This window comes from Sorex araneus, chromosome 2 (genome assembly GCF_027595985.1).
Source record: "Sorex araneus isolate mSorAra2 chromosome 2, mSorAra2.pri, whole genome shotgun sequence".
NCBI classification, from domain to species: Eukaryota; Metazoa; Chordata; class Mammalia; order Eulipotyphla; family Soricidae; genus Sorex; species Sorex araneus.
In genome coordinates, this window is record NC_073303.1 from 47,025,365 (window position 1) to 47,039,110 (window position 13,746).

General features: G+C 44.1%; 1 protein-coding gene across 2 annotated transcripts in view; it reads right to left on the bottom strand.

The window, feature by feature from the left end:
- Positions 1-13,746, bottom strand: part of SPTLC1 (serine palmitoyltransferase long chain base subunit 1) — a 65,210-nt gene that overhangs the window by 19,409 nt on the left and 32,055 nt on the right. For both annotated transcript variants that reach the window (XM_055128454.1, XM_055128453.1), the window contains exons 7-9: positions 7,792-7,921; positions 3,546-3,635; positions 892-999 (exon numbers count right to left, since the gene is read on the bottom strand). In XM_055128454.1, the coding sequence (XP_054984429.1) occupies positions 892-999; positions 3,546-3,635; positions 7,792-7,921 (328 nt within the window). The remainder of the gene's footprint in view (positions 1-891; positions 1,000-3,545; positions 3,636-7,791; positions 7,922-13,746) is intronic.

A 13,746-nucleotide genomic window follows, 5' to 3' on the forward strand; every position in this document is an offset into this window, starting at 1 on the left:
GACGACCAGAGTGGGGGACAGCAGCAGATGAAAGGGAGCTCCAAGCCAGATGGCGGGACCGCAGGGATGCCCCTCCCCACATGCATGATCAGAAACTACGAAGCTGAGGGGACAGGGCACTGCTGGGTATAGTCCTAGGGAAGCCCAGAGACAGGTCACAGGGAGGGCTCCAGCTGCAGACCTCAGGTCAGAATGTGTGCACTGGACAGCGTGGCAGAGGGACAGGCCTGGGCCATCACACACTGGAGACAAGCAGACCGTGAGAAACAGGACAAGGACATTAATCTGAACTAGTCTTCAAGAGACAGGACTGTCACTGTCACTGCCATCCCGTTGCTTATCGATTTGCTCAAGCGGGCAGCAGTAACATCTCCATTGTGAGACTTGTTACTGTTACACGCCACAGGTAGCTTGCCAGACTCCGCCGTGTGGGCGGGATACTCTCAGTAGCTTGCCGGGCTCTCCGAGAGGGACGGAGTAATCAAACCCGCTGCAAGGCAAACATCCTACCTGTTGTGCTATCGCTCTAGCTCGAGAGACAGGACAACAGATATCATACACAGGTATGAGGAGAGGCCTGGACAGTGGGGATGCCTCAAACTCATCTACTGAGCTACACAATAAACTTCTGCTTCTTAAAGTCCTGGTGTTGGGGGTCAGAATGATAGCACAGCAGATAGGGCATTTACCTTATACAGCCAGCCCGGGCTCAATACCCAGCATCCCATATGGTCCCCCAAGCACTGCCGGGAGTAATTCTTGAGCACAGAGCCAGGAGTAACCTCTGAGCATCACTCACTGTGACCCAAAAAAAAGCAAACAAACAAACAAAACCCCACAACCCTCTTGGTTTGGTTTTGTCGGCAAATCTTTTATAAGAATAGAACTTACATTGATACCAAAGTGCTCTGTGACACCACGGCCATGCTCTCCTAGGACTCCGAACGAAAGGCTTTCCTCCAGAAAGATCCTTGCTTTGTACTTGTATTTTAACTTAACCTAGAGACAAAGAAAACAACTTTAACACATGAATAATTAAGCAAATGTAGAACAAATCAAGAAGAAACTGAAATAAGAAAGAGGCATGTACAGCTCGCTACTGGGGGAACCTGCATTTGCCGTGCTTGCTGGAGCTGTGTGGCCCTCATGCCACCACTGGGCCCTGTGCACAGAGCAGTGAGAACACGGAGCCATGACATGCTACGCTCTCGTCTGCTGCTTCAGTCCGCACCACGCACACATGTGCTGGTCCCTGGTCTCATGCCGGCCACATTTGGTGCTTTTTTTAACCAGTGATTTATTGTTGAAAACATCCTTAAGCACAGTGAGGAAGTGCTGTCTAGGGTTCCTGAGTGCAAGGCTCTATACATCTTTCAGAGAAAACAGCATGTTTTCAGAAAGGCTGCTTGGGCACGAGGGATAATCAACAGTGTATCTGAACAGGAATCTCAACAGAAAGACACATGAAACAAAGCTGATGAATACGCTGTGTCTGGCCTTTGCTCTTCCTTATCCGGATGGACTGTGCCAAGGTTAGAGAACGTGAGCATATTCAACCCGCCATGAATAAGGAACAACAACTGCATGTCGGTGTCCCCATGAGTATCCCACTCATCAGAGAAGAGACAGCACGTGTCGGCTGCATCTGTACAGGGGCCACACGCCATCCTGCCATGCCGCCCCAGTGTGGGCAGGGGTGCTGGGCCACCAGGGCCACACACAGCACTCCGCACTGGGAAGTGAATGCAAGGCCTCCACATGACAGGCATATGTGCCGGCACTGGGAGCCATATGCCCAGCCCCACAGCATCCAACTCAAGAAGAAATGTTACAGAACACTGCGACTATAGACATGTAGTCTACTAGACACCAGTCTGTCTCTACTGAAAAGCTCCTGGGAAACAGACAGATTCTTCCTTCATAGATACTTAAAACTAATGAACGAAAGAGGCACTTGCTAGAGGGAGTAGCTATAGAAGCTTTAGACAGATGGGGAGGGCTGGTAATGGTTATTTGGAAGTAACGTAATCGAGGAGAAAATGCCTACTCCAGTAGCCCTCTGAGATGCACTCCCCGGCTTCCATGGAGATGGAGACGACAGGCTCTGCTCAGATGCAGAGACTCAGATGCCATCCAAGAATGCGATTGGGTGAGTGGGTGGGGGGGGGGAATGACGGAACGGGACTCCCTCAGAAAAGGAGAAGCTACAGGGAAATCTAGGAACTTGAGATGAAAGTTCATGTGGAGTTCAAGGCTTTTCCTCCTAGACAACACCCAGATTAACTTCCCTGGGTGCAGAGAACTCCAGGCAAGGCAGCCCTGGGGAAGGGTCACGGCCCAGAGGGAGATGTGTACTCTCAGCCCTTCCCTCTGGAGGAGCTGTGTTCTCATCTGAACAGATCTTTCTCTCCCCTCACATTTCTCTAAATCAATTTAAATAAAGCTATTTTATTTCATAACAAAAAGGGGGGAGGGCGGGTGGCACACCTGAGGTCACTCCCTTAAGAGCTTGGCCTGACAAAGATCCTTGGGGGCTGCGAGGGCCAAACCTGTCTTTACAGACAGAAAGCAGGTTGGTGGGTGCCAGGGGCTGGGAGAGGGAAAATGGAGAATGGCAGCTTACTGGGTACAGGGTCTTCTTCGGGAGTTACTCTTCTTCGGGAGTAACAAGTCCTCAGAAGAGGAGAGCAGATAGCTACACAACTCTATAAATATACTAAGTGATACTGAACTGTACATTTTAAAGTGACTAATTCCATAATATGTAAATTTCATCTCCAAACACACCATCTCAGTTATTACGATTTCTAAGAATCTATGTATTCCTTTCCCTCAGTACTATACAAAATATATCCATATGTATGTGAAATTCTACAGAAGGCAAAAACAATACAGCAACAGAAAGTAGATGGGAGGTGGCCCAGCCAAGATTGGGGGACAGACCCCCAAGGACCCTAAGGAAACTTTCTGGAGGGAAATATTCTCTATTTTGACAGTGGCGATGGTGATTAGAGCTGGTAATAATTGAGCAAACTTTATACTCAAAGTATTTACCTTATGTCAATGACAATCTAATTAAAATTGTTTTTTTTTAAATTTATTTGTAATATAACCAGTAACTCGCACTGCAGACATTCACACAGACAAGTGCTCTACTGTTGACCTATATGCCTGACCCTGTAAAAGCTGGTTTTAAGAAGCTGAATCATGGGCTGGAGCAATGGTACAGTGGGGTAGGGCACTGGCTTTGACACTGTCAAGTCAGGTTCTATCCCTGGCCCCCTTCTGGTCTCCTGAACACCACTAGGAATCACTTCTGAGTACAGAGCCAGAAATAACCCCTAAACACTCCTGGGTGTGGCTCCAAGACGAAAGTCTTGATTACTCGTAAGAGTCACCTTAAAGCCACCATCTGTACTTAATGTTACTTTGCTTCCCTGGTAAGATCAGAATATGCCCATGACACCTACTATGAAAGTCACAAGAAGGCATTATTGCCAAATGGTCCCCAAAAGCTTAAAGAATGAAGAAAAGTGGCTGCTTACCAGCTCTGGAAGAGGACAAACCATTCCAGTATTCATGTACAGCCCTTCTACTACAATGAAGCGTCGAGTCACACGAGCCTTTCGAGGATTCTTGAAGACAAAAAAAAAAAAAAAAAAAATCCATTTTATATTTTGGTTAACTCCAGATACACTACCTTTACCTTGGCACTGTCACCAGGCAACAAGGGTTCCAATGGCCTGACAAGCCATGGTTCGGCAGACTACTCCAAGATGAACAGTGCATTCTCCTACACATGATGTTCACAGAACCAACCAGGCAAGTCCACACACAGTTCTGGTGCTCTGAGGATGCTTTAAACGGTGACAGGCGTCAGGATAGCCAGGTGGCAGGGCACAGCCACTGGATAAACAGGTATGGACAGGATTTGTGCCTCTAAATATGACTCCAGATGAAAGAACTACGGTGAGGCTGACAACACCATCAACACAGAGATGAAGTGGAGACAGCAGATAGAGTCCTAGAGGACACAACAAGAATAGCAGAACACCGAGGACAAAGCTGGGCAAAGGGGACATGGGAGGTTTCCACCTACTCACTTTCCAACATGGTAGTGCCAACATTTTCTGTAGTGGAAGTTTAAAAACTCCTGCTCTTTCTCTCATTTGTAGGAAACCAGATGAAACTCCTTCGCTTAGTATTATAAATGAATGGACCAAGCAACACTTGACCACGATCCAAGGTGATAGAGGACGATGCATCGTCCCTCGGACAACACAACACAGACAGGCGATGCATGTGTCTCTCACACGGCTGAGTCTCTGGGTGCTCAGGGTGTGCTACTTTGGAACTAGTAAGATCAGCAGACGGAATGGCTCGCCTCTATGCTCTGACTTCTGGAAAGCGTAGATTTGAGTACCTGAGACAAGTAGTGGAAAGAAAGACAGTACAGTGGAGAAGGGACTTGCCTTATACGTGGCTGAATTGGGTTCAATTTCTGAGAGTCATCACTGGAGTAAACACTGAGTACAGAGCCAGGAGGAAACCCTGAGCACAGCTGAAAATGGCTCCAACACCAAAAGAAAAAAAATATCAAGTGTCTGAGCTAAACTGGAAAGGGGTCTTTTGGAACCCCCAGTATCACACCGAGAAAAGGAAGTCTGCTGAGACACACATGAGCACACATCACTGAGCCACCCTGTCACTGACCACAAACCTGAACGTCAGGGGGCTAATTGTACATCAGCTGATGAGGAGGGTGGGCAACAGAGAGAGCGGGTGGCAGCCTGCCTCTCCCGACCTTTCAAAAATGAATGCAGGGGGGGCTGGAGCAATAGCACAGCGGGTAGGGCATTTGCTTTGCACGCGGCCAACCCGGGTTCGATCCCCGGCATCCCATATGGTCCCCCAAGCACTGCCAGGAGTAATTCCTGAGTGCAAAGCCAGGAGTAACCCCTGAGCATCGCTGGGTGTGACCCAAAAAGAAAAAAAAAATGAATGCAGGAATTCTGAGAAGTGGACAAACACAAAGAAGAATGCAACAAATTAGCTTGTCACTTGGTATCCTTTATCTTATAATATCTGTCATTATAAATACTATTATATTTGTAATAGTATTTAGAATGAGGCTTTTGTCCCAATAGTTTTAAGACCTGAGCTTTAAAAACATGAAGTGAGTCTTTCCATATCAGTCTTAAGATGTGATTTTTAGGAAGTTCTAAAATTCTAGCTTGTGGGCTCTGTTGGGTTTAGACTGTGTACTTCATTCTGCTTCATCATGGTACTTTCTTGAACCTTTGGAAAATTTCTGAGAATTAATTTTTTTTAATGCAGCCCAGATAGAAATGTTCTGAATACTTAGGAATATAAAGGTCCACAGAAGATTGTGTTACTAACCTCTGGTTATAGCTCTCGGACTTCCTTGGGTTTTAAAAGGCCCTTTTCTCATCACATCTGTGTTTGCATAACTATTACTATTAAAAGTGTCTTTTTTTTTTTTTTGCTTTTTGGGTCACACCCAGCAATGCTCAGGAATTACTCCTGGCGGTGCTTGGGGGACCATATGGGATGCCGGGGATCGAACCCAGGTCGGCCGTGTGCAAGGCAAACGCCCTACCCGCTGTGCTATCGCTCCGGCCCCTTAAAAGTGGTTTTTAACTGGGCAGTTAAAAACTCTTCAAGAGGGGTTGGAGCGACAGTACAATGGGGAGAGTGTCTGCTTTGCACTGGCCGACCTGGGTTTGATCCCCAGAATCCCATAAGGTCCCCCGAGCACCGCCAGGAGTGATTCCTGAGTGCAGAGCCAGGAGTAACCCTTGTACATTGCCAGGTATGACCCCAAAAGCAAAAAAAAAAAAAACCAAAAACCAAAAAAACCAAAAAAACCCCCAAAAACCAAAACCCTCCTAAAGTAATTACTCAAATTATTTGTAATGCTAGACCATGTTTTACATTATCATAGTTATCTGCATTGTTTCCACGTCATATTTACTTGTATTTCTTCTCAGATTGAACAGAATGAAGGAAAAGGGAAGAAGAAACTCCTATGAAATACAATGCTTGGGAAATGGGCAAACTTTGATCTAAATCTGAGCTAAATTACAATCTTAATTTGCTTTCAAGAAGAGAGAAATATCCAAGCAGAAAATATTAAAAATTTTAATATTTAAATGAAAATGAAATTGAAAAACAATGATTCCTGAAAGCCAAAATGTTAATGTTATTTGGGAAGCCTACTTCCGGCAGGAAAACGTAGAATAGCGAAAACTATAAAAAGTGTCATATTTCAAATTAATTTTATTTCTTGTTCTTATATAAGGACTGGAATGAAAGCACAGCGGGTAGGGCATTTGCCTTGCATGCAGCAAACCCTGGTTCGATTGCCTGTCTCTCTCGGAGAGCCCGGCAAGCTACCGAGAGTATCCTGCCAGCACAGCAGAGCCTGGCAAGCTACCCGTGGCATATTCTATACGCCAAAAACAGTAACAACAAGTCTCACAGTGGAGACATTTCTGGTGCCCGCTCAAGCAAGTCGATGAATAATGGGATGACAGTGCTACAGTTCTTATATAAAAATTTCCTCATCTTACAAAAACATACATATATGAAACTTGAATCTACTGTTTTCCAAACTGTACACTATGAACTTGGCAAGATAAGCTCTTCAGTACACTGGTCACCTTTCCAAGGCACTGTGCCCCAAATCCGTAGCATTCCACTATGGAAAGAGAGGAATCTAGAGTAACAAATTCCTCAGTGGTATGGTCTCAATTTTGAGTTTTCTTGCAGGTTTTCCTAAGTTGTGTAAGCATGAAAATTGGCCTATACATGTTCAGCATGAAACAGTGCTTATACCAATTCCCCACAGGAATGTGTGTACTCACTCAGTGCTGACTCAGGCTGCCACCTACAGAGAATGGCAGAATTCTAAGGAAGAAAGCAAATTTCTGGAAAAGCAGAAATAGATACACTGGGGATGAGATAAGCATTTTCCTGGGTCCTGCTACTCAGGGACGAGGTGCCTGGGGAAAGCCTACTTGGAAGAGGTGCTTGGAAGAAAGGACAAGGTGACGAGGTGTCCTGACCCCCTACACACCCTTCCCACCACACTCAGGGGAAAGAAAGCACCCTCAGAGCACTCCAAACAGCTCCAGTTACACTTCCTGACTGAATACGGGGGCTAGTTCCGCTTGCCCCCAGCATGCAGCCCAAAGCCCCAGGAGCTGGACAAGTGCCCAAGAAAGCAGACAGATGGGGAGCAGGCTGAATGGAAGCCATGCTAAGAGCAGTTTCTGCCCACTGGTAGTAGCTGCTCAGAACTCTGCGATGAAGGCAGGGGCGGGGTCAACAGCCTCACTTTGTTCAGAGATTCGTAAATTCTGGTCTGCAGTCATTGTTTCTGCTAGCTGATGGACACATGATTTATTATGCTACAAATAAGCCTATTCTGAACTCACTAGACGCATCCTGTTAACACCTAATGAGATGAAGTCCAATTCTGTCAAAGATACATTGCTCCACCTCAAAGTACATGCTTTTTCTCTCTTTTAGAATGCTGCCTGGATTACCCTCCCCTAAATCTGCCACATATAATTATGACAACGAGGGGGCAATTACAATCAGTCTTGGCCCTCCAACAAGAAGTATATTTAATAAGCAGTAACGCCCTGACTTAATATCCAAATGTGATCCGCAGGCAAGTTTTCATGACAAATTACCATTTCATATATAATTTAGCTGGTTACAAAGTACAAAAGAACTGTGTAATTTTCTTCAAAAGAATCATACCTTTTGATCTTCGATCTCTTGTTCTTTTAGTAGTCGCTCCAGGTCAGCCATATCATTATGCTTAAATAACTTAATGTCACTCCGCGATGCCTGTAATCCTTTCTGAATGGCAAAGCAGGCAGCACTATCCCTGCAGGAAGAAAAACATCAAAGTGGGGTTTCAGCAGCCTCATCAACTTTCTCAGATAAGAAACGCTTGTTTTTCTGAAAGGAAGTTTTTCTCACCCAATAACCACTTTTTAACATAAACAAGACAAATATGCTCGAGCATTTGTACACCATGCTCGCACTTCTCTGAGTCCACTTCAGAGAATTACAGTACTAATCCTGTTCCAGGAGGCTCATTTCTGCCACATTCTACCATCTAGGGAATCAGCATGCACCTTAATGGGGGAGTGGATCACTGGTTCACTCACCACGGCTTCTCTTCCAGAAATACATGAAACACTGGTGGCATCTCAGTGTCAGAATTGAACTGGACAGTGATTCTACATGACCCAGGGGAAAACTCAGATAATTAAATTTCCATAAACTCTTCTAATCTGGATTAACCAGAAGAAAATCTTTTTAAAGGTAAGTTAGACCACTTGACAGCACATTTTGTTTCTAGGAAGATGAAACTGACCTTTTTGCTACTTCTTACTAGGTACAACTTAAAACCCTGTCACAGACTAAAAAAGACAAATCTCAAAAGACCTGAAAAGGTGGAAAGAAAAGGCAGACCACCTAGGGACCTAGAGATGACATGGTTCCTTAGTTTTCTTGTAAGCAATTCTCATTTTAGCTACCATGGTTTACAATTCCTCAATGCTGGGCTTCAGGCATGCAACATTCTGATACCACACCTGTTTCCTCCTACCACTGTCTTGGTAACCAGGCCCCCGCCCCCCCCCCCCCCCCCCCAATTTCTCACTGTCCTGGTAAGCTCCATTCTGTAGAGCAATTCTTAGATTTCTGTAGCTTCAGGCCATTTCTTGTTCCTTTTCTACGGGTTTTATACCCCACATGAGGGAGATCATCCTGTGTTCGTCCCATTCCTCTGGCTGCCTCCACGCCGCAGAATCCATGTAGCCCCACACATATCAACACAATCTCCTAGCGCCATACACATGGTAGCTAGCTGCATGACTCCATCTTCTTATAACCACCCAGTGTTTCATTATGTGTATGTAACATAGTTTCTTTACCCAATTTTCTTCAACACTGGGTTGTTTCCAGATTTTGGCTACTGTGAACAGCACCGCAATGAAGACAGAAGTTGTTCTTTTCTAAGTAGAGGTTCAGGCCCTTGAATAGAGCTTTTGGGCCCTGGAGTAGAAGCTGCCCAGCAGTGGAACTGCTGATCACATGGCCACTTTACTTCTGGCCTTTGGAGGAGTGTCCCATATTGTTTTCCAAGAGGGCTACACCAGCTGATATTCCCACCAGCAGTGACAAAGGGTTCTGGGTACCTTTCCCTGTACCTACACCTGCTGTCTCTGTGACATGTGCCAGTCGCTCTGGTGGATGGTGGGAGCTCACTGTGGCTTTGATTGGCATTTTCACATGATCGGTGATGCACAGTATTTTTCATATACATTCTAGATCTCCAGATATTCTACAACGCTTTCATAGAAAATCAGTCTTGTGTCAGATGAGTGGTGTGCAATATATTCCCTCCTGGTCTTTTTATTCTGGCCATCATTTCTTTTGTGGTGCAGCTTCTTAATTTGATGCAATGCCATTTATCTTTGCTTCTGCTTGCATGGCCAATAGCACTGAATCATTGATTTAACGTCACAAAAAGTTCCTGGGATTTTTCTCAAGCACTGCTAAAACTGGCAAACTGCAAATGCCAATGAGCAAAGACAAAAAACTTTAACAAAGGTTTCTCTTCTTTCCAAGGAAGGGGCATTCCAGCAAATGTCAGAGCTCTATGTAGCCAAGCTACAGAAAAAAGCAAACTCTCTTGCCCCAGCCCTCCAATCAGCAAAGGCTGAAGGGAGACCCAGACTCTAACCACTGAGAGGTGGCAACAAGGCACCTGAGCTGAACTTTCCTCCCTGCCAGATGGTGGTCAGTGGCACCTGATGGGGTGTCAATGTGTTGTTGAGGTTTGGGTTTGGGCTGAGTCACGGAGACTCAGTAGAGAGGAAGATTCCGCTGACATCCAGCAAAAATGGACTTGAACCTCTTCACCTGCAGGACAGAGAAGAGGCTCAGCGTCCATCTCTGTGGGTAGAGAAAGTACAAGAAAGCAGAAGTTTCAAGTGAAGTTTGGAGTTAAAGCAGCATAATATGAAGATGCTCAAGATTCAATCAAACTTCCAAGGTCATACCAAAAGCCAGAAAATATGAAAGACATGAAATGAAAAATGAAAGAAAATAATGAACAGATGCCACCGTGAGCTAGAGAGTAGCCTGACAATTACTCTAGAGTAGTCAATATATAAAAAATAATTTCAAAGAGCAATTCTAAATAGGCTTGAAACAAATAAAAAACAGAGCCAAAAAATCCTAAAACTCCCTAACAGAAAGCCTCAGCAAAGAAACAAGAGATTCCTTCAGCAATTCTAAATAACAACAACTAAAAGATCTCAGTGGTGTGCTCAACAGCAGAACTGAGAAGCTGAGAGAAGGATCGGTGAACTGTGAGCCGTGGAAAGAGCACGGGGCTCACATTACTGCCTGGTGCTGAGCCTGATTCCTCACACCACACTCTGCTCACGCCCCAGGCCCATCACAGCTGGGAGTGGTCGAGACTTACAGAGTCCCAGAAGCACGGCCTCACCAGTATGGTGGCCTAAGCAGAGGCAGAGAAGAATCGGAGGAGAGAGGAAAGAGCAGAGCCCCAGGGACCCGCAGGACTATGCCAGAAGACTTAACATCTGGATAAGTGAAGTTCCACTCAGGGCTTAAAAAGCACCCAAAGAAACAATGGAAAATATCCCAAATTTGACAAGAGCTAAACTATCAAGTTAGCAAAACTATCAAGTTAGGAAAACCAAAAAATAAATGCCAATTACAGTCAGATTTCTGAAAACTAGTTAATTATGAAAGTAACCATAGAAAATGACACTTCACAAAAGGGAAAAAGTTAAGTATTATTAATTTGAGTGACAATAATATTCCTTATTAGAAACCACAGAAATCAGAGAAAAGTATGACGATACACTGCAAACTCCAAAAGACAGAACTATTAACTTACAACGCAAATGCCGAAAGAACTGTAATCAGCAAAAATATTCTTTAGGAATAAAGTGGAAATCATGAGACTGCCAGCTGAAGTTTGGAGAATCTGTCCTCAGCTGAAGAAAATAAAAGAAAGCATCAGGAAGGAAGTAAATACTTAAGTAAAAAGGATAGGTAGACAATACCCTAGCTTTTTCTTGCCTCTGAGTTTTCTAATTTTAAAGTGAAACACTTATTTAAAATGAGGAGTTATAAATTATAAATGAGTTGAAGAAAGTACAGTGGAGGTGGCTCTTGCCTTGCACACAGCCTTCCTGGGCTCAATCCCCAGAACCAAATATGGTTCCCTCAAGTGCCACCAGGAATGGTCCCTGTGTACAGAGCCAGGATTAAGTTCTGAATACAGCTGGGTGTGGCTCAACCCCACCTACCCAATAACAACAACAAAACAACAACAAAGTTATAGAGGAGAGTAAAGGAAGATGGTTTTCACTTGAACTGGTAAAGTGACTTCAGAGTAGGCTGTGGTAACTTATGCATATATAATTCAATATGCAGAACAATGAATAAAAAAACTATCCACTCAAAATATAAAGGCAAATAAAAATGGAAATTAGAACACATCCAATTAACCCCAGAAAGTGGAAAAGAGAACAAATAAATAAAAACATAAAACTGCAATTTTAATTTAATTCAAACAAATCATCTAATAATTACACTAATGCAAATGGCCAAAATGCACAATTTAAAGAGAATGTCAGGGTGAATTAAACAACATGACCCAAGTGCAGCCTGACTATAAGAAAATAATTTCAAATACAATCACACAAGTAGATAAATAAGTGAATATTAATATATGCAATAAGTATACCAAGTAAAGATCTGCAGGAAAGCAGGGGTACCCACACAATATACTCAATTGTAGACTTTGTAATAAAAAAAATGTATAAGAAAGACATTACATACTAAAATAGTCAATTACTCACAAAGCTTATCTTAAATTATTTACCAAATAACAGAACTAGGAAATAAGCAAATACTAATGGAAGTGAAAGGAGGATGAGATAAATCACAATTACGGTTGCAGACTTTACCAGTCCTCTCAACAATGCATACAACTACTAGACAGTGAGAACTAAATCCCACCACAACGTAGCTGGATGTATAAAGCACTCTATTAATAGCAGAGCATACAATTTAAGTGACCAGGGAACAACTCCTAAGAGAGGCCACACTACAAGCCATAAAACATAGCAACAAATGGGAACCCATCAAGCAAAACAAAACTAACTCACACTTAAAAATAATCCATGAATCAAAGAGAACGTCTAAAAGAAATAAAAATTATAATGAACTAAATCAAAATACCCAGAAACTGCCCCTGGCGCCGTGTAATCCTAACGGCCAACATCCAGACTAAGCTCCTGGGGGCTGGAGCGATAGCACAGCGGGTAGGGCGTTTGCCTTGCATGCGGTCGAACCGGGTTCGATTCCCAGCACCTCATATGGTCTCCTCAGCACCACCAGGGTTAATTCCTGAATGCAGAGCCAGGAGTGATCCCTGTGCATCACTGGGTATGACCCAAAAAGAAAAACAAAAAACAAAAAACAAAAAACCCACATTTAAAAAAAAAAAAAGACCAAGCTCCTGGAAGAAAGCAATGCAGTCTCTTGCTGTCTTCACCAGGGCCCCTCGGGGAGGTTGAGTTTCCCTCCCTGCCCCAAGCAGAGCCCCCGTGGTGGAGGACCTCCGGAACCCAGCTACAGCCATGCTCAAGGCCCCTCTCCACACGTTCGATGAGCCTCACACATGAAGGTACTGGCAGAAGAACCCAGGTGTGTGGGACCTGGGGCCGAGATCTCCAAGCCTGCTCAGATGGGGACTGGGCCTTTCCCGCCCAGATCCCCCATTTTCCAGTAGCTAGGTGGTCACACCCAGAAACTGCCCAGGCGCCGTGTAATCCCACCAACGGCCAAGATCCAGAGACTATACCAAACTCCCAGAAGCGCATGGCCACTTTGCGGCTGCGCAACATCTTATAGCCTAATTCCCCCCTTAGGAGAACCTGGCAAGCTACTGAGAGTTTCCTGCCTACATAGGAGAGCCTGGCAAGCTCCCTGTGGTGTATTCATATGCCAAAACCAGTAACAATGATGGGTCTCATTCCCTGACCCTGAAAGACCCTCTTTGCGGCACCATTGTGAAGGAGGAGTAAAAGAGGCTTCTAAAATCTCAGGGTTAGGCTGAATGGAGACAGTACTGAGACGGCTCGAGAAAATCAATGATCAGTGTTAGATGGGAAAGTGAAAGCATAAAACGCATATATTTCAAGAGAGGAAAAAACCTGAAATCAATCACTGAAGTTTCTACCTCAAAAACCTAGAGAAAGAAAAGCACAATAAACCCCCATTAAGCAGAAAGCAAGACATGACAGAAATCAACAGAACTGAAAATGAAATTACAGTGAACAAAAATGAAACAAAGAGCTAGTTCTTAAGAAAGAAAAAAATCAATAAATTGGCCAACTTCTAACAAGACTGAGAGTGCATATAAATTCGCCAACCAGAATTCAAACTGGGCCCGAGTTTACACAAGCTCTGTAAACATAAAGAATACAACATACATAAATCTGACAATTTAATTCCTTGAAAACACGAACTACTTCAAGTCACCCAATACAATGTAGATAACCTCAAGAGCCTCACAGGTACTAAGAAAATTAAACTCATAATTAAATAAATCTCCAGACCTAGTTAGTTTTACTGAAGAGTTCTACTAAACGT